Here is a 25,823-nt window from a genome sequence, read left to right on the forward strand (position 1 = left end):
CACGAGGCCTCTCAAACAACCCCTTGTTATTAGTTGTACAATCAGCCCTGCAACTGATCAAGTAAACTGAATCCCACCTTGTGGAAATGTAAAATCAGTCACTCAGCTGTTTATGACGTTAGCGAGATCGCCCCAGAAAGATGATCTAATAGAAGCTAACTTTTAAGTGACATTGAGATGTTTATTCCGATCACTGCTGTAAATAAATTGTAAAAAGATCTAATCTTAATACATTTCTGAAAATTGTGACAAATCGATAGTTTGAAGCTCAACAGATAGTTCGTAAACTTGCTGCTCAAAGTTTTCATATTCTACATGTCTACTCGCTATGAACAGGTATTTTGAAACATAGTTCACACATAGCATTCCCACTTCTATCCAAACGATTTTTACGATCGAACTGGCTTTGTCCACACATAATTTATTCCTCAATTCCTAAATCTCCGTGTGTACAAATGCACATCTGCGTCACACACCTATGCATTCCTTTTTCTATGTAGAAATATAAAAAGGAATTTTAATAAATGTGTGTGCTTTAGGTAGATTGTATAAAGCATAGGAGACGACCTTGGAATGTCATTGCCTTGAGAAGTACTCCATTGGCTTCAGTAAAATGCAATACTATGTAAATAATAGCTTTACGCCTTATTATGTTTTGAACTCTGCTTGAAGAATACAACCACAGTAATACTATTCTATACTCGAATAAAATGTAAAAATCTGTTTTATACAGTTTTATTGAAAGTCTCATATTAATACTTTATTGGTCGCGTTCATATAAGATTTATTTTACTGAATGTGTCGTGGATTGCTATCTCTTCTTTAGGCTCCAATGAAATAAAGACACAAATACTCGTATATCTCATTAAATTGCATTTTTTGGTTTCGGATGGGTTACGTTTGGGCCACCACAATCATGAAGCCCCTATCCCTGCTAACAGAATACAACAAGTAAATGAAACACTACGCCATCTCTATTCATTCAACAGTTGATAAATTATCCGAAAATCAGGGGAAAACATTTCCCAAATCCACTAAAATTATTGATACTAGTGAAAACTTATTGCCCTCTTCATTTCTTTTTGAAGCCAAAGTTAAAACATTTTTTAAATTAAAATTTGCCCTTTGTCAAGCTAAAAGCTAATGTACACGATCTGCGTTGCAGCAGGTCGTCTCCGCGTGCGTTTGGCCACGGGGTTACAAGTTTATACGTAACACAGGATCTACTACAATGAATGATTATCGTTGAATTTTATCTGGTGAAAATGTAATATACCCCAACAACACTTTTTGTTATATGTTTATTTAGTGGCATTTATCCGCTATGTGAGGGACAAGACGTTCAAACGGTCCCCTTGAATTTGCACCTAAATGATGTGGATCAGAAAGTAATGGACCCTCAGAGCCACAAACAGACATTGAGGAAGATAAGATCCTACAGGAGAGACTTGACAGAACCTCCCCCTTTCGTAGCCTCGGGTCCCGTCTGTTAGAGAAAAGGGCTCTGGTTTCTTAACAAATACAACTGATCATTTAGACTTTCCCTACGAGTTTGTTTTAAATTGATTTTCGTATATCATTGGGGGGATTAAACCCTGCACATTAAACCCGTTCCGAAAGCTGTACTGATTATTCGGTTTTATTAACTGACAGAAATTTAGGATTCTAATCTATCTCAAAGTCTAAACATAGGGCAAAAAATTGTTCCAACTTTGATAGACTCTTCAATATATTTGACGAGGAAAACCCTAAGGATTATTATTTGTGTAGTATGTTATTTTTCGATTCTATTGTTTCTTACATTATTTTGGAAAAAGGTAGGATATGGTTCAATTGAGAAATGATAAATTTATTGGTCAGTAGTATTATTTATGCGTTATTGTGCTTTATTGAATGTATGTACAAGTGAAATAATTACAATATTTATGGAAATACGTGAAGCTTTTGCGCGCTAGAGCAAAAGGGCGCCGCACATAGAATTTTAGAACAATTAGGTCGATAGGAATTAATTAGTTGTGTACAATCAGTACAAAGATTGCATTTAAACTATAAAAATGTTGCACTTTCATTAGGCTTTTCCAAATATTTTGTATCAATAGAAGCGTAACTGAGAAGAATTTATTAAACAGGAAATTAATATTGTCAACAACTCGGAGGGGTTAATCAGTGAAGGCAGCACCTGAGATATAAACTACATGTATTATCCGACTTTAGTAATATTATTTATGATAGTGATACTGAATGGATACTTTTTACACAAAAATTCTAGTAAAATACGAATCAAATGCAGGCCAGCTTTCTAGAGGAGTTACTACTTTCATATTTGTATGATGAATACAATAAAATTCAGATAGTATTTTTTTAACAATCTTCTACCAATGAGAGCTTATTAAAATACAGTTAATTAAATTCGTCCATAATTAATCCTCATCATAAATCCTTTTTTTTATTTTCATGTGTTTGCAATAACTTTAGCCACGAATCTCACAGAAAAATGAAACGAGGGATTGATAAAGGCATCAATGGCTTATATTTTAATAAACAAATGTTATGTACTTTTAGTAATAAATAAACGTTTTAGTCTGTGAATTATCTAATGTACCAACAATGATTAATTTTTTCAAACGATCACACGGATTCTCCCTCATGAAAATGAGTGCTTATGAAATACTGAACAAACTGATAGCTGATTCTAAATATTATATAACGTTCAGGTACTTGTTAAGACAAAACAGTTAATATTCTCCTTGTTTACACTATTGGTATGTGAAAGAACTGGAATGTGTTTTGTACAGTTTAGTTGTACAGTGTAGCTGTACTAAATTTGATATGAAAAAGACCCAACCTCTTGGACTCGATTATTTTAGAAATTGATTATACCTAACGATTTCAAAGGATTGTTCATACGGGTTGACTTTTTATAAGCTAGTCTTATAAGACCTGACTAGATAATGTTTCATGTAACATTTCCGATGAAATTTAGTATAAAAATGTCAAAATAGCGTAAGGATGATCTGAAAGAATATTCCTTTTGTGTTTTTGTATATTTTGTTTTAAACGATAATGGAATGTTCAATTTTTTTAAACGCTATAAGGATAATCATGTGATAACTTTTAAATTCCAACTTGTATAATTTAAATGCATAATGAGCAAATTTAATTAAATTTGTTATTTTGTTTGTCAGTTGGTTTAAAGTAAAGTTTGTGTCTATTTTTTGGTTTTCATTTCCGGGTTTAACATGTAGAAGTACTAATTTTAACTAGTGCCAACTTATGGTAGATACTTGATTTGTGAATTTGGTTTAATTCTTCAGTATATATGTTCATTATGGATAGTTTTAGTTTTGTTAAATTAATTAATTTGTTAAAATATAACATTATGAATAAAAACATTATGATTAAATTTAGGTGGCCATAATATATTTTTTATTTTTTAAATTGCAACGTAGGTGTAAGCTGTGCTGGAAATACAGTTTATTGTCTTTATGATCATAATTGAAGTTGGTTCTTTCGTGTATTCTGTGTGGCATTCAATTATGTAAAATCATATTTAAGTTTCAAATAAAAATTAGGTTTTCATTAATACTATTGTTTAATAGTCACAATGTGTTTAAACTAATTTAAACTTTTAATTGTTAGCAGATATTTAAGTAATAGGAAGATTAATATTTATGCTATATATTAAACCATTTTTACGGATGTTTCAAAGAAAATCACGGACATTCAGACAGACACTGGATAACGTGAGAAAAAATATAATATTAAAGAAACTGATTACTTCTCTGAAGTGTTTCCCCGCGTTATAAATAACCTGTATATTTCATGTTTCATGATTACTTACTGTACTAAAATAGGCAGAACATATTAACTTTTAATCTTCCATGTTCAATAAATCGGAAACATCGGAAAGAAGCTAGTTGTAAAACATTGGTGTGAATAGTAAATCATTTAAAACTGAAATAGTTCATCAGTGATTTATAATATCTTAAATTTATTTGTGTATTTTAAGAATTGAAGGTAATCTTGTACTTATCAAAGCATGATATCTTACATTGTTATGAACAACGTGATGAACATAACGTGATGTTACCATTATTTTAGAATTTCGTATGAATTCACACAGAATTAAGTAGTAATTTATTTCTAATAATTACGTTAATACTATCTATTTCTTAGGGGGTCTGATACTGCACTTACTACTATAACTACTATAACGTTTGCTTTGGAAAAAAGGAGCATGATTAGGAGTGTGAATGTTGGGCGAGTTTTGAAATATTAAAAAGGTTATTATAATTGTGAAGGAAGGGCTCGTAACGTTTTAGTGACGGGAGTGAAAGGCGCCGCGCCGCGGGCTCAAGGCGGCGGCGGCGTCGCCGCTGGGCTAGAGGGGAGCGAACTCGAAGGTGACAACAATTATAATTACACTCCTCACGCCTCACACTTGCCACCCTTTCTCTAAATCTCCTAGTCCCTTAGACTGCCTCTCACCTCTCCTACAGCCTCCCATATTGTTTCTGCCACTATCCTGACAATCTGAATCCTATTCAAGAACGGAACTAATACCGCAATATACAGTATATCACATTTTGACATGATTACATGACGCTATACAGGTAAAGCACCAGTATTGTGTGCCAGGAAACGGATATGTAGAACAAATAGTACGTTAATGACACATTTTTATTCTTCCTCCGCTTTTCTTTAAACTAACCCATGGGTAATGTGAATCTATTTGATTGGCACTGTCCACGTGTTTGTGGACAGTGTTATGTGTTTAAGCAAAACTGCATAACTTCGTTTATCCACCGAGTCCTATAAAAAATTATTATTTTTTTATAAATTGTTTGGTCTTTAGCCTTTATTTCTTATTCGGAGATTCCATTTCAATTCAGAATCCATCTTCCTTTCAAGCCACTTCGCTCTTCCATGCTGTTATTAAAACCGGTAGAACGTCTTATATTATCTCTAGTAGGTCTCGAACCTAAGATTAAAGGATATTACTAAAACACAATAAATGAGTATTATTATCTGTCTTAAGATTTTAAAACTGATGTTGCAGATCCTTTCTTCCAGACAACACAGTTCACGTCACAGTACAACCTGGAGTCAAGGATAGCCAAGCCCATTCCCCGACCCAGTGCGGGCTTCTCTAGTCTACAACACCCTTTACTGGCCTGTCGGCAGCCTTATCTCACCGGTAACTGAACAGTACTATATGTTATAGGCCAGTTTAGGTATTCAGTCTTATTTTATACTTGGGCCTCCAAAAATAACTACAAAAAATGCGTTACATGCTTTTTATGTAAGACCTTTCACAGTGTACCTAACTTTGTTAGAAGATAAATAAATCACACACCAATTTTGCAAATTGTAATATTTTTAGTATGAATAGGACTAAGTTTTAATTGTTTTCTATGAGACAGAGAGCAAATCATAACAGATATTGATTGAACTGTTTAAAAATGAAGTTGTCGAACTTAACTGCTTTTTGAGCTACACATCGTTAAGTGTCTCTTTAATTAATTTCTTTAAATTTGATTTGTAAAGTTTTTGAGGAAATAAAATATTTTTATTTGTATGATTATAAATTTCTTGGAAGCAATATTTATGAAAACTTGATGCCAATATACTATTGAAATACCCTATTTTGAAACTAATTGGTAATTTATAAATTTTTTATCATGAGTTTTGATAAAATGAACTTAATATAGTAGATAAAGTTGCTATATCATTGCTATATCACATAAGCGACATAAGTTTTTTTATAAATAAAAATTTCAGTATTTTAATTTTTTCAATTTAAAGCTATTAAAAAGCTATCATACCACAATGTTGATTGTTCTACGTGGAACTAGTAAAAATAATTATATACGAGTATTACGCATTTGTGTGCCTAATGACCATTTTCATTAAAATAGTGTAACAAGTGTTCGGTTACGTAAAATTTTCAATTAAAAATAAAGTTTTTTGGTTACATCCCTTAAAGATATATTTCGTGATGACAGGAAAAATAGAATAAATTATCGCATTCTTCCATGAGGAGTTGCAGGCATTTAAAGTAGTGTAATTTATAATCAGGGCCAAAGATAAAATATAAGTATATGCAATGTTTAAACTATGTATAAGATAGATAACATGTTATAAAAGAAATTTACTTTCCTCAATAATTTAATATTATAAGTCATGTCATTTGAAATTGACCATTTCCTTAAGGGGGCAATGTACACAAAACATATGTTTTTTTTAATTTCTGCCACTAATTAATCTTTTTGTTCATTAAAGTGTCTCTCTAGGATAGGGTTTAAAGAAAATATATTATTAACCCCCTCCCACCCCTCTTCAGGGGAAAGGGAGGGGGTTTTTCAAGAAAATTAGAATTCTTGTTTTACACCATAGCTGCTTTTGTATTGCACCTATTCCAAATTTTTTGATATTGTTTTAAAGCTAATAAATAGCCTTACAAAAAAGTGTAGTATTGAATTTTGTGTAGTTATCAAAATAGGTAAGTGACATTTTATTTTATTAATTTTTTAAAAAAATTATAATTTTCTATAAATGGAAAAAATTATATTAGGAGTATGATTTAAAATATACTTGATCCCATACTACACTTTGTGCACTATGTATTGAAGATCATATGTACAAAATATGAGGTCTCTAGGTCAATAAATAAAGAAGTTATGTTGTAAAACGTGTTGAAAAACACGGAAAAAACAAACTTACGGGAAAAGGCAAAAAAACTTCATATGTTTACTATACCATGAAAAGTAAGACTATTTACATAATCATTGTTTTTTGTGTTTAGTGTAAATATATTTTACACTCAAAAGAGTCCAGCCCCATAGGTAACACCTTTCTTTTTTTAATATCTTTTCTTCCTTTTTCATCTTTTTCAATTTAACTTCCTGACGGTATTTTTTATACTTCAAGCTCAGTCCTTTTCTTTGACTGCAACACTCTTCTTAGTATAGATTTTTAGTTGATTGCTTCATGACTAAATCAAATCTAATAGTCTAAATCACTAAATTGTTCAACAAAACACAAAAACACACATGTTATTCACAAAGTGAGGTTAGAGTAAAGTAACTGGAACTAACAGCTGATCACTGACAACAGCTGATCTCTACTGAGTGATTACCACACACCATAAAAAAGCTGGGATCTTAGTTCTGAAACTATGACATTCTAATATACTGAATACAGCAATAAAAACATTAGTAATGATTAGTTATTATATATTATTAATATATATATATATATATATATATATATATATATATATATATATCATATGAAGCTTGTCACTTATAATGGCCGCCTGGAGGAGACAAAATCAGCTCTACACGCTAATAGATTTTATTTAAAAAAACACACTTTTGGCAATGGTAATGCAAAACCAATAATTGATTATTGTTTCCAAACATTTTAGAAGCTAAAAAATAAAATAAAATTTTTTTTAGAAAAAATCAATTTTTTGGGTACGTTGCCCCCTTAAAACAAAAAAAATAAATCATAAAAAATGTCTTTTTCTAAAATTTACATAAATACGCTGAAAAGTTATATTTTTATTTTCATTCATTTCTATTCCTGGTTATAATATTCCCTATAATTTCAGCTTGATATGTTAATAATTCCTTTGAAGTCATGAATAAAGTTCTTCGATTTGTGTGTTTATGGAGGTTGCCTTAATGAGCAGAGACATTTAAAAGATATTAGCACAACAAAACCCCTATTGCATCACTTTAACTCATTTAGTAACTTGACGCTTTAAAATTTTCATACGGTACGTGTTAACTGACTTATTACTAATGCATTCCTAAAATATCGTAATACTAAAAAGGCAGTAATTTTTAGCAAAGATGCAGTAATTTTGTTATACGCTCGCTTTATAACAAAAAAAAAAAAAAAAACACTCTCTTAAAATCGTCATAAATAGGTAGGGATTTATTAATAGTCTCATGAGTAACTCGTAATCTGATAAATATATTAATAAATTTAAGTTACTTTTTTATTAAAAATATATACACAGCGTGACTAACATGTAAACGACTTAATAATAATTGTGCTAATCGGTGAACCCATTCGTAAGACTATAATTGTTTATTTAGAGTTAACTAAATCAACTTGAGAATTGATTAAATGTTGTTGTATTCATGTAATAATTAGTATTTTGTACGAGACGTTTGCTAAACGTTATTGTTTAGATCTCATCTTAAGGTTTCATTTTTTTCAATGCCTACATGCCCTAATGATATGTGTGGCGAAACCAGACTTACAGTTAAAGTGCTTACTGTAATAGAGTATACGCTCTAACGTGTAAATATGTTACAGTAGCCGGACACGGTGGGCTGGGCGTACAGGGGACGGCTGCCGTGTTCCCGCTGCCGGGGGCATTCCCCTGGGCTCACAGTTCTCGGGGCAAGCCGCGCCGGGGCATGATGCGGCGTGCCGTCTTCAGTGACCTCCAAAGGAAGGGACTGGAGAAGAGGTTTCAACTCCAGAAATACATATCGAAACCAGACAGAAAAAAGCTTGCGGAAAAACTCGGACTAAAAGATTCGCAGGTAAATTAGATCAGATATTCTGAAAGTGTTAGGAGCAATAATACAGATTTCATACACGTTATCCTTACATTCTTGAAGCCTTGTATACGTATCCTCTAGAACCTACAGAACCTGGACGGAAAGTGTATTTTGTTGAATGCCGCATGCATTGACTAAATCCAATAAAATATGGATTATTATATTTGAGATTTCTAAGATAATTTTATAAACCTCGTACTCTTTAGCCATATTCTAGTTTGACAAATTATAAATATGTAATCAATATGTTTACTTTCATAGTCAATAAAACATCTTAGGTTTTTCTTAATTCTTTCTGTATACGAAAGGATAAATAACGTAAAATTAATTATAGTTGGGTTGAATACGTAAAGTAAGTTAAGTTGATTAAGTTAACTAAAATGTTATTAACACAATGAACATTCCTTTCATAAACACGGCAACTGTGTATAAATTGGGTACATTGTTTAGAATATACATATATGGCCAATTGACCAGATTATTTTTCATTATTATTCAAAAAGTTATATTGACATATAGGTACAAACTAAATATAAACCTCGTAAATATTGGATCCACAAAATACGACTCTCAAAGTAGTATGAGATAATGCAAACAGCTTTCTTTGTCTTCTATGATAAATTTTCTGGAATTATCATTGTTTGAATAAAACATATTTCATGCAACGCTATAACACATCTCGAACTAAGAAATTAGCCATACCTATATTGAACATTGTAATGAAATTGTTTAATGTACATATTAAATTTACTGCATAATAAATATAGCATATTCATGTAATCATTATGTATTACATTCTGAAATACAATAACACTATATTTAGTGTAATTGGTGTTTTTTATTCACGTTTGAGAAAATAAGTATTTCAGTTTTCCTTGACTATAAAATAAACATAGTTTGATATTTTGTAATTTCTTCCAACATAAGAAAATGTAAATTACATTTCTGAAAAGAAATAAGCAATGAACGGAATTTGAACAGTTAGGTAAATGTAAAAATATTTCAGATAGAAAGTGTGTTTGAAGATATAAGTAGGCGCAAATCTGCAGTGAGTAACAAAACTGAAGCGGATCAAATAATATTAGCTTCCTTGATACCACATGGGGAAATCAAGTGTGTTAGTCAATAAGGTGTCAGGTCGGCTGTGAGGCTGTGCGCGCGCCTGTGTGCTTGTGTGGGTGTGCGCGTCTCACCCCAACTCACCTAGACGGTCTCAAATCAAAAGCTATCAGAACCATTCGCAGCCCCACCCCCAGGCGAGCTCCCCTTGCCCCTTCCCTCACGCACCGTCTATCAATTTATTTGCTTGATTTTATCGGTGTAATTGAGGAGTCGGCCTTTGATACGATGTCTTTATACGATATCCATGAATGCGACACAGAAGCCATCACTTGCCACCGGCACTCGGCACTTTGCATTTCCGTAACTGGATTGTCGTTCACAACGCAAGGCTTGATTAATCTCGTCTTCCCTTTAAAACACAAATTGTGAGGTTATATCGACCCTTGCCGTCAGAGTGTCCGGCGCTGCTTTCACTCGACACGACAGCCCCTCCGAGTTGTTGACAATATTAATTTCCTGTTTAATAAATTCTTCTCATTTACGCTTCTATTGATATAAAATATTTGGAAAAGCCTAGTGAAAGTGCAATATTTTTATAATTTAAATGCCATCTTTGTACTGATTGTACACAACTAATTCCTATCGACCTAATTGTTCTAAAATTCTATGTGCGGCGCCCTTTTGCTCTAGCGCGCAAAAGCTTAACGTATTTCCATAAATATTGTAATTTAATATTTTTATAATTTAAATATCTTCTTTATGCTTATATATCTTCTTCAACACAATCAATCATATCGACCTAAATGTTTTAAACTTGTAACTACGGTGCCTTTTACTATAGCACGAAAAGCTTCGCATACATTCAATAAAATACAAAAACACATAAATAATATTACGCACCCTAAATTTATCTTTTCTCAACTAAATCATATCCCAGCTTATTCCTGAATATTTAAAGAGACAATACAATAGAAAAATAAAATACCCCATAAATGATATTTCTTGTAGTTTTCCTCCAAATACCAATAGAAAGGACTGGAAACCTCACATTTATTAAAATTCAAAAAACTAATTTCATATTTCTAAAATTTCTCCCGTCATGGTCATCCTACACCGCGCGAATCGGCGCGACTGGATTCGCGTAGGCTAAGTCAAGTAGACTACAGACTGTCTCACAGTCATGCTTGCCTTCTTGGACAATTATATCCTTCAAAATAATCGTTCGTTGATTCAATGAAACCGAAGAGAACTCTGTAACTCCAGCCATGTTCTGGTGAACACCGACTGTGCGACTATCAACCCCTCGGAGAAGCTGTTTCATTTTCGTTATTTAATTAGTTTTATTCTTTTACATAACAGAGAGTTGTCTTCTGGTGTTATACTTTTGTAATATAATATAATTCCATAAACTTAATAAAAAAAATACAACGGAACAATCTAAAGATGTTCATTCTTACCCCAAAAGTGGTCCAACTAACTCTGGTTATTTTGTACAATTAGTTTTCGTAAATATAACTTTTTAACAAAACACATCTCCATTTCAAAAACTATACTTTTTAACACGCCATACAGCTTTTTGAAAGTACATTGCGCTTCGAAGGTAAATTTGTAAAATGTGTAAATTTTTATATTGATAAATAGATAGTATATTTGTGATGTTTGTTTTAGAATATTTGGTAATATTTGCCTTTTTTTAATTTCCTCGACGCTCTCAAGATAACAGGGGAATTTTGTTTGATTCTGAATAAAATTTCAACTCTCAAAAATCTTAATTAATTAAAAAAACAAATACTCCAATAATAATACATTTTTTATTTCTGTGAGGCCTTTTGTTTTCAAAGAAAACATCACCAGAGCCATATGACTGAAATAAAAGTGTTTAAAGTGATAATATAAGCAATTTAGTACGTAAATAATAACATATGTCATTGAAAATACAATTAGGTAAAATTTAAGGGCCTGGAATCTGTAACTTATAATCTAATTAAATATGAATTTTTACGTATATACTATTTCCTGGTCTTAAAACTTTTACCTCCTTGTATTTTTAATGACATGTATTTTTATTGAAGTATTAAATTGTTTATATTATTACTTCAACTACTTTTATTTCAGTTGTATGAGTCTGGTGATATTTTCTTAAGAAACGAAAAGTCTGACAGAAATAATAATTGTATTATTATTGGAGTATTTGTTTTTAAATTAAGTAAACAAATCCAATAAGAAAGAAGCTGGAACAACGTCTATAAAATGTGTTAATAAATACAATATTGAGTAATTTGTAACATTTGCTTATAAATTAAACTCTTCGTTAAATTCTATGATGAAACATTCCATGAAACTTCTTAGTTTTTATAACCAATGGTCAATGTTTGGAATACATTTATTTTAATATGTGAAGTAATAGTTAGATAATATCTAGTAATTGCAATTTTAGCTAAACTCTGAGTATTTACCATATTTTCAGTCAACCTAAGAAAGTGATTTTATTAAAGCCTCTCAGATTTCATTTTGGATGCATCTATGCACGACAGTATCGATAACCAATACAGAAAAATGTAGTGTATTTGCATACATGAAATTATAAATGTGAATCCGTGTTTTAGCCAATCTCAACATTTTAAACACTCCGATTATTATTATTTTCTTGCTTGCGTTTTTCTAAAATCTTCTACGGATGTATAATTACACCAGCGTAAAATTTAAATGTTCTATCTCAGTATGTAGGCATTAGTTATATTATAGACACAGAGACACACAAGCATATTTTTCTACCTGATTTTATTGCGCTCATTCAATATTTTATTATTTTTACTATCACGTTTAATGTGAAGTTTCAATTTTTTATTTGAATTGTAAGAGTTAATAAAGGCAGGTTCATCCTTATACATTAGATCTTCTAAATATGTGCCGAAGTCAATCATGGATACTGTTGTTATATATTAGTTTAATATTTTACAGAATATTTATTTCATATAAATCGAAAAACACACTAGAAATGGACATTGATTTTTTCAAATCTTTATATACAAATAGATACGAATGTTCTCAGTGAGTGATTGGAGTTTTAATTTATAAACAGATAATGTAAACTACTAAAATGCCTTATAGAGTTTAAATGTGGTAAAAAATTAGAATGATACCATAAAAATCTTTTCATTAAATCCGCTGGTAAAGCAACAACTCATTCAATGTGAGTATTGTTAGGTTCAAGGCGTTTACTCAAACATTGACAATCTTCGGAATTAAGGTTTCACATTACATTAATAAATTAGAATTAGTGAACTGCATGTGAAAGTGTCTATTTTAAAAGTCTTGTTTAAAATAAGTGACGCACTTTGAGAGGAAGTGAATACCAGGCGTAATAAGTCACCTAGCTTATGTATTTTTTATTAATATTAGAACATTATTTTTTTCAACTAACATATATACCATATAGAATGTAGGCCTACTAAAATAATCATTGTAAACATTTATGTGTGTGCTTTTTTTTATTAATAAATTTAACGATTGTACATTCCCTGTAGTCATTTCAGAATATCACTATTCAGTGTACTTGTTTTTTCCAACTTTTCAGAGGAAACACTACTATAGTATATTTCTGTACATGTTTACACCGCATTTAAACACATAATGGGTTGCAACTGGCAAGCATTTGAACCAAATCAAATCTCTTTAAAATAATTCCAATGTACCTGCAAAATAAAAGGTTTTAAATGTAAAAAAAATTAAAATATCGTAGGGATATGTTTGTGAATAATAATTATTATCCAATTTGATAAGAATCAAACTCTTTGCATGGTTTCTATCACCCTAGATTAGAATTCGGTATGTAAGATTTGTGCGAAATTATTTTTGCAGACTGTGCTATTTTGTTAAGCACATAATCAAAATTTAACCTAATTCCTCAAGCCGGATGTTTTTTTTCTTTTTTATACTAAAATATTATTTATTAGGTACTGAGTGTAAAGTCTAAAATAATTCAAATTTTAAATAAGTTCACCAACCGAGAGTGTGCAAAGACAATTATTTAATCTATAGTTCCAAAACCGATATATTTAGTCAAGACAAAAATGTAATTACTTTATTGACTTTGTTACTTTATTTACTGTAATACTTGGTACACCGTGGCATGAGGGAGAAATAACAGTACAGTTTAGTTAAATTTACGTAAATGTTCAATATAAATTTGCTTCTACCCTGGATACATAATCCAGGTTTCTACTAAATGACGTCACGTGGAGTTTATGAGAAGGAAAACACCCTGAACCTGACGGTGCTGGAGAGAGTGCGCCAAGTGATTAAAGTACAACCCCTTATGGGTCTTATTACACGTTATCTGATATCGTGTATTCAAAATGGAGAAATTACATCCTTTTTGGAGATGGTAAGATATCGGTGTTCAGTCTTACTTCTTAATTTATATAGAAATAAAGAACTCCTCTGATACTCAAGCTTGATCTAATAACGAAAATAAAATCGGAACTAATTAGTATTTATATGAAACCTTTCGACCAAAAATGTTGACTTTGGCGAAGAATGTTTGTTGTGTTGTTTGAGGTTATATATTTTTTTCAATTGATACCATTTTGATTGTAGAGTTGAAAGAGCTAAAATTGTAACTAGCTCATCGGCTCACCTGTCCGTTGTTAATCTCTATCAAATTCGTAGCGTAGCCATTGTGTGTTTGAATACGTAAACAGCACAGCCGTTATACGCTGTTCAGTCAAGCAATTTTGCATTTCAATTTCCTTGTTTAGATGTTTATGCTTTAACAAATTAAAACGAAAGAGTTTGAATTTATCCGTATGTGCATGTATGTGAGATATCCGTAATATATTGATATGTATACATTACAAAATATTGTGGCTGCAATGAGCAGCTATAACCCCGCGCCACTTCAACTAAAAAACAAATTGAATGTAAACTGAAAAACCGTTACAGCTTACCATTGAAGGGCATGACAGTCAGCGACCCTGACTAGAATTAGAGAAATACGTATGGTCCCATAGAGATGATGTGAAATCGTACAGATCGCAGTAAACAGGGGCGCCGCACCGCGCGTTGCCGCCAGGAGCCGTGCACTTTACTCTCCGTATTACGTTTCACGTAGGGATGTCGGACCATCGGCGCCACATTTATTTAGGAAATGCCATTTATATGTGCATTTCTATTTATGTAATATTGAAAATATCGAATTATTATATGCTATTTTATTGTGCCAAAAATATATTTATCAATTCAAGTGAAACATTATAATATATTTAAAAAAGTAGATCTTTATTTTCCTCTCTATTTTGCCCATTTACTTGCCTTGTAGCGCCTCTGTTTTGATATCTAGGCCTTCAACTTTGAAGCCGAATGAATCAATAAAACTTAGTCATTTTAAGCTATACGGTGTAACTTTAACCTAAGTAATATATTCTTCTTAACTCTTAAGAACTTTAATAAAGCACCTTATTAAGTAGTAATCCCAAATAGTTTATATAAGCAATAGATTATCCTCATTTTCAACCCATCCTTAAGCCACGGCGCTTGGTATACAATTAAATTATCTAGTTATTTGCAAACAAAAATACTAAGCCCTCTAAGCATGCGTGGCGTGCTAAATAATCCAATTAAATAGTATCAAAATGAAACGAAATGAAGTGAGGAAGGGACCGTATAAATGAATAGGGTTTGTGATTCAGTGGGTTGTGGAGTGGTGGTGCGCCTGGCCTTGTCGTGGAAGCATATGTTGACGATAGATTAGTCCGTCTTGGGGATCAATCACCGCTGGGGGGGTGGGGGCGGAAGGGAGGGGACACATGCGTGTTCTAGACGTCCCCTTTAATCTATTATACAAGCTTGCATTTTATTGTCGAGTTGTGCGCGAATGTTCCGCTCGCGATTCTTTTCTTTGTTCTCCTAACGAAGACAGATGGCTTGACGGCCGCCGCCGTGCCGCCGCACCGCATGATAGTGACAAGTTTGATGTTATTGCGTTATAGTGACCTATCCTTAACTCACATGTCGCACTGTCCGCGTTGTATGTGCTAATAACGCGCGGCCTCGGACTAGAGGTCGTTCTGACAATCTACAAAATCTCGAGTTTCAGGCGGCAAAAACTTTTTCCGATGCGCTAGTAAAACTTTTTACTCTTCAATAGTTGTGAACCTATATCTTTGTGTAGAATGAACGTTTTCGTAAAGTAAATATTTTACGACTAGCGCAAGCAGGGGGGCACTCCTTTCCACATGATAAGTCAATTCATAAAGTCGTACAAACTAGGGAACACAAACCAGTTTAATATTCAGGGTCTTATAAAACTAGGAAGCGAAGAAGCCAAGCAAGAAACCTCAATTAAATTTCTGAGTTTATATATCGGGCTCACGTGGCATAGGCTCACATGGAGCGGCCACGTGGAACATGTCTGCAAAAGGCTTCGAACCATGGGATTTGCTCTCAACCGTCTCGCCAAGGTCTGTAGCCAAGATGTTCTACGAACAGTATATTTTTCTCACGTTCAATCGATTTTGAGGTACGGGTTAATGTTCTGGGGTCCATTCAGCGTAGTAAATTTTAATAGAGTATTTGTCCTCCAGAAATGATGTTTGCGAATCATCTCAGGACGTAGGAGATTCGAAACTTGTAAACCTCTTTTCGGTGAATTAAAAATACTTACTCTGGCGGGTCTGGTGGGGTACGAGCTATGCTCTTTTGTTAAGGGCAATCCAAAGCTTTTTGTAAGCAATGGATACTACCATCAGTATCCGACCAGATCAAGAGAGCTGATATCTGTGGCTGCACATAGTACCAGCGCATTTGAGAGGGGTCCATACCACTTGGGTGCAAAAGCTTTCAATGCATTGCCATTGAATATTAAAAATGAGCAAAATCTACGTTTATTAAAGACTAAACTAAAGACACACTTTCTTAATAAATCTTTTTACTGTGTAAGAGATTTGTTAGGTTAGATATAGGTGTTAGTATTTGACGTGTAATGTAAAAATGTATTTTGCATTTACGAATCTTGAACTAAAAGGTCACAGAACATTTTTCTGCTGTGTTAATTTGTATCACTCAATATGAGCATTATTTACGCAGTGGCACTGCGTACTTTGTGCCTGCTTTTTACTAACTACATTACAACCTGAGTTACCCATGTTGATTAGGTGTTGTGCTCGGGAGTGACACCAATAAACTAGTATTAAACACACGTACTTTTATATTATAATTAATAAATGGCAAAATTACAAGTAAATTCCAAGTTTCAGAGAAATTGGACTACCCATGTGGTAATTAGCGATGCAAACTCTTGCATCCATACCAGTTGAATTTTATATACAACTACGTTCCAAGTTTCAGTAAATATTTTCGTATTCATGTGTCAGTTAGCGATTCGAACTCACACACACACACACACACACACACACACACACACACGCACGCACGCACGCACGCACGCACGCACGCACACACACACACACACACACACACACACACACACATCCGTACGGACAGAACATTAGTTATAATTCAATTCTGTTTCAGCAAAATTGGCCCGGCCCGTTCATGTGGTTATTAGCGAAAACACCTATCCATACGGGCAGGATTGTAATTACAACCACACTCAAAGTTTCATCAAACATTAGCCCATTCATTTGGTGATTAGCGATGCAAACATTTGCATTCATATGGGCGGAATGTAAATCATAACTATATTCTAAGTTTCATCAACACTATATCATCCATGTGGTAATTAGTGATGCGAACACACATATCCATATAAGCGAATTTTATGATTACATTTCACGTACCAGCGAAATTACGCTATCCTTGTGGCAACTACGCGATATAAACACACATCCATATGTACATAATTTTAACTAGCTCCTTTTTTGTCCCAGGTTTCCACAAATTAGATGTTTACACAAAAACATAATACTTCATATAATCACAATAAGATCATCTCGTGAAGAGATTAAATAAAATAAGAACCGTAAAGAATTACACTGTTGTACCGAGTTGTATTACACTGCTTTCTGTTGTACATTTACCTTAGATCGCCGAAAGTGTACACAGAGTGAGGATTTCTAGACAATAGAGCCAAGTAATTGCAATTTCCAGTCCAACTGCCAGCGCTTATAAGACACCAAAGAAGTTAGATCCATTTCCTGATTTTGTAACTCGTGCATTTTTAGGATTTAAGTTGGTATAAACATAGTAGAAACGGCTCCGGGGTAGAAACTCTTTATTTAGTTCTCTTTTCTTTAATCTCTTTCTAATAATTCGTATATACTTTTATCAAGTGTAACAAAAATATTGTTCGGCTTACTTAAATTTATACTAAGCGTTTATTTCGAATTAAGAATAATCTTTCTAATAAGTTATTCATTCCGCTCTTGTATTTTTCAACATACCAATTAAGAAAAAGCGGTTCAACTTGTGTGTCTAAATTATTAAATTGAGACACTCAAATTTGTGACTAACTAAATTAAAACTAAAAATTATCGTATCAATGGATTAGCTCTTTATGGGAAAACAATAAGCAAATATATTTTAACAATAAATTGTATGTGTGCAAGGTATATTTATACACAAATAAGACTCTACATTTATTATGACCTATGAGACTACTTCTTATGCCATGACCCGTCAGGATTAGGGGTCCGAGCTTTTACAAAATAAAATATATCTTTAAGTTCATGATAAGACCAGATCAAGAGTACAATAAAAAATTTAAAATTAAATTGGACGATCTTGTAGAGAATCAAGACCACTGTAATAATTTTTGCGTTGAACGGTCTGAATTCTGTTAGGGACGCATTTTGGGCGCATTATATTTATATAACTTACTAAGCTAACAAAACATTTGAATCACAGTTTTGGTAAACCACATGTGAAAAATGTATAAAGCTTACTGGACACCCACAATTTAAAAACATAAAATGATCGCCACTTTTCAGGTTTTTTTTAGATTTAATCTTGTACCAATAGTTTTCTCTTCTCGTATGATAAGATATGTCATGTCACTACCTGGATTATACTTACAATATTTCATCGACTCCTCATGAGAAGTTTTCATAAGAAAGCAAAGGACAAGATACTAATGTAATAAACAATTAGGTTGTATGTTATAATGTGAAGAGTTTCACTCTTACAATTTGAGCAAATTAAAACTATTACAATGTTTGTTAAACGAACGTTTTTTATACATTGTATATTATAAAATAATTGTATTCTATATATGAGAACTTAGCGATAATGTCATAATACGTGAAACCAAATAAAAATGTAATGTATTACTGATAATAGTAAAGAAATAATATAGTTTTTAAATCTGTAGCTTAAATTTTTACTGCAATCCACATAAATCAAGCAATTTATTAAAAATAATACAAAAAAACTAAATGAAATGTCGAGAAATCTTGTATATATATATATATATATATATATATATATATATATATATATATATATATATATATATACACAAGTTCATACGTTTGAGAATTGGGTATATTGGACAATTATTTTTCAAACCTTTGGGTTAAAACTTAAATAAACAAAACTAAATTTACACTATTTCACACCTAATACTATTTTATGCCAAATCACCACGGAATGTCTAACGTTGTGGAATTGTATAAAACAGACAGTGACAAAATAACTTACGCTAAAAGGGTTCCGAACTTAACCGCTGAGATGCAAAATAAAGCTCTGAACTACTTTAAATTTGTTCATGAGCTATCCTTTAATTATTTATCATCCACTGTGTTCCCTCTGTAAAAGTGTGAGGTTCATAATAATTTATTAATTACAACCAACAGAACCGTATTGTATTTCCTAGAATACGGACCACGACGACTTCAGTCTTAACTAGCTGTGATTGTACATTGATGTTTCTGTGAAATAGTTCGAAAATCACGGTCCGATACCTAGTAATAATGTAGCCATTTCTATTATTAGTCTTGTAGTTCATTTAACAATCGGGCATACATTTTTCGGTTAGTACGATCGTTTTTGTTGTAGATTGCTACTAACCTGGAAAATTGTTTTTGTATTGTGAGCTATTCCTTATAATCTACATTGACATATTGTTTGTTTAGTTTCAAATTATTGATCAGTTGCTAAAGTGAAGAATTAATACTGATATCGGGCACGGGGTGACCAGGGCGAAGTGGTGAGGAAAGGCGGGGAGATCCAGCACTATATCGGAGAAACCCGGCCGTGCCCGCTCGTCCAGAAGTCAAAACATCAATCGTGTAAGGGTATATTTTTGTGTGTTGTCGAGGTTTACAGTGTGAACACAGTCCATTAGGGGAGCCAATGCACACAACCACAGCGTCTGTTTACCCGTTCCGTGCCGCCCCGCGCCCCAGTGCTACATCGTGGGAGCTACAATCTGTTAGTCCGGCATGAATACATGAATTGATCATCGAGTCGAGTCGGTATCTACTTGCCTTGTTAACCCTGTATCTCGAGTTGCTGCGAACACATAGTTACGTATGCAAGCCCTTCTCCAGTTCGCGGGCTGGTGGACACACACAGTCTTCACTGGGACAGATTAGTCGATATCTACTTGCCTTGTTAACCCTGTATCTCGAGTTGCTGCGAACACATAGTTACGTATGCAAGCCCTTCTCCAGTTCGCGGGCTGGTGGACACACACAGTCTTCACTGGGACAGATTAGTCGATATCTACTTGCCTTGTTAACCCTGTATCTCGAGTTGCTGCGAACACATAGTTACGTATGCAAGCCCTTCTCCAGTTCGCGGGCTGGTGGACACACACAGTCTTCACTGGGACAGATTAGTCGATATCTACTTGCCTTGTTAACCCTGTATCTCGAGTTGCTGCGAACACATAGTTACGTATGCAAGCCCTTCTCCAGTTCGCGGGCTGGTGGACACACACAGTCTTCACTGGGACAGATTAGTCGATATCTACTTGCCTTGTTAACCCTGTATCTCGAGTTGCTGCGAACACATAGTTACGTATGCAAGCCCTTCTCCAGTTCGCGGGCTGGTGGACACACACAGTCTTCACTGGGACAGATTAGTCGGTATCTACTTGCCTTGTTAACCCTGTATCTCGAGTTGCTGCGAACACATAGTTACGTATGCAAGCCCTTCTCCAGTTCGCGGGCTGGTGGACACACACAGTCTTCACTGGGACAGATTAGTCGGTATCTACTTGCCTTGTTAACCCTGTATCTCGAGTTGCTGCGAACACATAGTTACGTATGCAAGCCCTTCTCCAGTTCGCGGGCTGGTGGACACACACAGTCTTCACTGGGACAGATTAGTCGATATCTACTTGCCTTGTTAACCCTGTATCTCGAGTTGCTGCGAACACATAGTTACGTATGCAAGCCCTTCTCCAGTTCGCGGGCTGGTGGACACACACAGTCTTCACTGGGACAGATTAGTCGATTCTTCTGCATTGTTCAGAGCGCTACAAATGGTTAGCAATGCAAAGAACAAAGAGGACTCAGTATTATCAAACAAGTAGAGTTATTAACAACAGAATTTCCTCCTAGTACTGTCTTGCTCCAAAAACATCCCCACAGGTTCAGTTCCGACAAATACTATAATCTCGAATGGGTTGCTACACAAATTACTTAAATGTGGTACTAACTCAGACCTTACGTTCATCAACTCCAAAATCGTAGCAAAATTTTAGATGTCATAGCTCTGTTAAGATGTTAGTAGTAGATAAACAATGCGTTAACCAAACCATTTAAGTTTTATTGGAGTAATCAACTTCATAAAAGAGACTTTTAAATGTCTTGTTTGGCCTACATACGCCCACGTCACGCGTACCGGCTGTGAATACATCAGGCTCTATCACATATGAGATGAATGAGTTGTAATGGGGTGGAATGTGGAATATCAGCAACATATGTATCCCTTTCAATCAATCCTCATACAATCCCTGGCCCCTCACTGTTTAAATCTCCAAATCGTTCTTAGAAAGATATCGTTATTTCATAAAAATTGCCCTCTACACAATTTTTACAGGATATACTATTAGAAGCTTGCTTAAGGGATAGCTTTTGAAGTTAATCTAGGAAGGCAGAAGCCGATTTACCATGAGATGTTGCGTCATTTGCTATCTTCGCTTTGCATATTAGTATGTACGCTGATACTATATATATTTATTTATGTATAAAGTTATTTTATATTCACTCAATAAGGACACTATACATACATTAGAAATAATATTTAATAAAATATTTCAAGGCTACTTTGTTGTATTCAACATTACATGTTGTATATTGTTTCTTTACATTTATTTGTTAGAATCAGGTCTACTTGTTTTGATTGATAATGGAATCTAAATATTAATTCTTCAATTTCTTATACATTTTTATTTAATTGCTCACACCTCAGTATTAAATATTTCAGAATTCAAAATCAAGGCACTACTCAGTGCTTAGGACGCTTAAGCAAAGTCAAATTTTTTGTTTATGGAATCTATCACACACCTAATTAGGACCGAAGCCATAAGCCATTGTGTTCTATTTATTTACATTGGGTTATTTTTTAAATTTAAACATTACTTTAAGTGAAACGTTTTATTTGAGATAAAATATGACGATAGTGGATGTTGAATATTGATTACATTTGTCTTATAGCTCAGTAATCTCAGCCGTATTAATCATACATACATTCAAAATAAATGTAACGCGTTAAAATATGAAAGAATGTTAAGTATGCTTAGTTTAACAAATTTATTTTAGGAATAGTCATCCAATGTCTGTGTTTATTTATTTCACTATTGCATTATTAACCATTCAGATTAGAATGTGGGCTTTAAAGTTGGAAAATAAACTCGCAAGGCGTATTGGAAAATCTCTGATAATTTTTAGGAATTTGATTTTTATTTGAAAGAAACACACAACGTTATCCAAAAATAAATCTGAATTCTTTAGTTTGTTTCTTTATAGTTTCTTCAAAACATGGTTAGTATTTTAATTTTTTAATTCTTGTTTGTCTTAAGTAATTTTTCTTTGATTATTAAATTTTTTGTAAGTCTTGATTCAAAACCGTGTCTGTCTTAAAAGTGTTATGTCAAATTGAATGAAAACCTACATAATAAATAATGTGCAAAATGTATCCCACAAAAAATTATAACCGTGGTACCTTGTTTGTAAGAACCGTTGAAAAAAAAACAAATGTACTGAAAATTTATTTTTTCTGTTTAGGGAACATTGATTTCTATTTAAATTCAGTTAAAAGGTATTAGTATAGTTAAAAGGTATATCTCGTAATAGTTCTACAAACCGGCTGTATACAGTTTTGAGAAGTGCACAATAAAATGCAAAGAATGCAATTAAACATGACATTCTCTACCTATTGTAACCTCGATATTGGTATTTTGATTTGTACTTCCATTTGCATTTACTGTGCAAGACTATTTGCATTACTGGGGACTCCGTGAATATTTGAGTAGCGTTAAAGATATTATAACGACACTCCCTGAACATAGAGGTTAGACGACAACAACAATTAAAACATTAACGTTGACACTAACATTAAGAAGATTAAAATCTAAAGTTTGTTTCACATCATCATTAACCATTTGCCCATTCTTAGCGTGACTGAGGCAGTGGTTTGAGACCAAGACGATAACGCTAATGCCATGATAAAACGCAATTTCCTAGCCCTAGCCAGTTGGTTAATGTTCACTGACACAAAGATATATATATATATATATATATATATATATATATATATATATATATATATATATATAATACACTATTTCAACTAATTTTTGAAATCATCCATTAATTAATCCTTAAAAAACAAATGAAAATACGTTTTTATTTTCTCTTACAGTCTACGGCACTGAATGGACTGTATGTCCATAATTTTATTTGTACTGAAATTGTAAAAATATATTTTCTCAGATATTTTCAAAACAAAAAAATCTTTGTCTTTATCTAGGCACGATGTTATGTCAGTTGTAATGAAATTTGAAATCAATATTTTGAAACGATATTTATGAAACCTGAATGTATCCTGGAAAGAACCTTTTAATAAGATAAAAACTGTTAAGCATCATTATACAACCTTTCCACTTTAAATGTCAATGAGGTAAAAATGTCTGAATAAAAAACACTAACAGGCATAAATTTAACAAACCAAATTGAAAATAAATATTGGTTCGAAATTCTGTATTAAATTTAAAAATGGGAAGCTAATACAGCTCTGGTTAAATTTTCTGTATAAATGCTTTTTATATAATCTGAGTGTGCCTGAAAATAAAATAGATTTTTTCCTAATATACAAAACCATTACGACGTCGACGTATTGAGTAGCTCAGTAAGTTACACATGTTATTTGTCTTTGTTATTTTGGAATGACTATTGATTTTGAGTAAAAAAGAGACATTGACTTATATATTTGTATATATATACAATTTAATAGATATGAATTGCAGGTGAAAATTTGGTTTCAAAACCGGCGAATGAAGTGGCGCAACTGCAAAGAGCGGGAACTGTTGGCGGCTGGCGGCAGTCGCGAGCAGACCCTGCCCAACAGGAACAACCCGCATCCTGACCTGAGTGACGCTAGCGCCGACCGTCGACTCGAGGAGAACAACGAAGAGGAGGAGGAGATCAGTGTAACATGACGATTGTAGACACGTCAAATCGGTAACTATAACACGGTTATATATGAGTTTACACTTATCTTTGTCACCGGCAATATTGCTTCCAACTTCTGGTAACAAATACTTGTTTGTAGCCGGGGATGATCTATTTTAGTTAAAACCTACCCCATGAAGTCTGGAAGATATACTTAACGTTGTGACAAGTAAACATTTGGAAACCATCTAAGTAATACTTGATATAACTCACAGTCTTGAATTTTTGCTGGGGTTGTTCCACTTTCCATATGTATAAATTCCATAACGCTTTCCCCCTTCCTCCCTTCAAGAAAATCTTGTCTACGCAACTGGTTAACGATACCAGTATTACAGGAAATACAGCGGATTCAGAGTAATCATTAATCACAACTAAAAATTCACAGAAACATTGCCAGTTTGATATTCGGTGTGAACATTAATTAGTCAAAACTAAAATTACAGTGTAATATGACGGAAGTAAAGTGGACTCGTAGTGATCATTAGTGACAACTCGAACTTCACAGAAATATTGCCAGTTTGATATTGAGTTAACATGAGTTGAAATTAAAAGTTCACTGGAATATGACGGAAGTAAAGTGGAGGTTGGGTGGGAATAATAGTTACCGCAGCTGGGTAGCTCAGTGATTATTGGGCTTCTGATTAGTGATGGAGGATTCATGTGTTGATGGAAAACAAGGGGAGGAGTATACATTTCCTGGGTCTCATGAATATACATGTGCCGACTTACGGATCATGGATTTGTACAGTCCAGTCAGTTCATTTATTCAAATTGGTGTGTTTTTACTCGAGTTGTTTGAGTTAAGAGTTAAGCGTTTCTGGTGAAGGCGCCCCATACAATTTCTGTAGATGGACGTTGAATTATAAACTATCCTGAATTTCAATCGAACGTTTCTGCTTTGAATCTAAAGCTATCAATGCTCCAAAAGAATTGGTTACTAAATATCTTGCTTTCCTAAACGAATGTTGCTCGTATAACGATGAATTCCTTGAAAATACAAAACAAGCTCATAGTTTGAACAAGCAAGAAATAAAAAGAAAAAATAGGAATCATAGTGAGTTTTGATTAAATGCGGAGTTTACACATATCACAAATGTGAAGTTTTATTTGACAATGCCTGCCTCTACTGATTTTACTATCTATGTAATTCTAATACGATCCAGATTGGGTCCAGCCTGCCGGAATACTAAGTTTGCATTTCTAAAACAAGCTTCAGGAATATTTGTTACTCGATCAATTGAGGTCACCGCTTGCGGCATTACAAAACATTAAAGGTGGTTGGCTCCTCTTCGCTTCCTTGAGGTACGGGATATACGAAATTCCCTAGCATTTTATGTACGGGCCTTATCTTATGTACTGAAAAAATAGTTAAAAGAGAGTTCTGCTTGTGTCGCATGATATTTTATCTTATTGCCGGATAACGACCTGTATCCGCAGTGTTTAATAAAAAATGGCGGAAAACACCTACTGTTGGTTCTGTGATGAAATCCTCAGAAATAATCAAAAAGTTTCTCCCCTCGCTCCACCAAGTGCAATAAAA

General features: G+C 33.3%; 1 protein-coding gene across 1 annotated transcript in view; it reads left to right on the forward strand.

The window, feature by feature from the left end:
* The window catches only part of LOC124368521, a 55,285-nt gene that overhangs the window by 21,873 nt on the left and 7,589 nt on the right, over nt 1–25,823 (forward strand). Inside the window, exons 3-5 of the mRNA XM_046825763.1 lie at nt 5,060–5,197; nt 8,332–8,564; nt 24,079–24,292. Coding sequence (XP_046681719.1) covers nt 5,060–5,197; nt 8,332–8,564; nt 24,079–24,270 — 563 coding nt within the window. The 3' untranslated portion in view covers nt 24,271–24,292. The remainder of the gene's footprint in view (nt 1–5,059; nt 5,198–8,331; nt 8,565–24,078; nt 24,293–25,823) is intronic.

The sequence above is a fragment of the Homalodisca vitripennis genome, chromosome X (assembly GCF_021130785.1).
Source record: "Homalodisca vitripennis isolate AUS2020 chromosome X, UT_GWSS_2.1, whole genome shotgun sequence".
NCBI lineage: Eukaryota > Metazoa > Arthropoda > Insecta > Hemiptera > Cicadellidae > Homalodisca > Homalodisca vitripennis.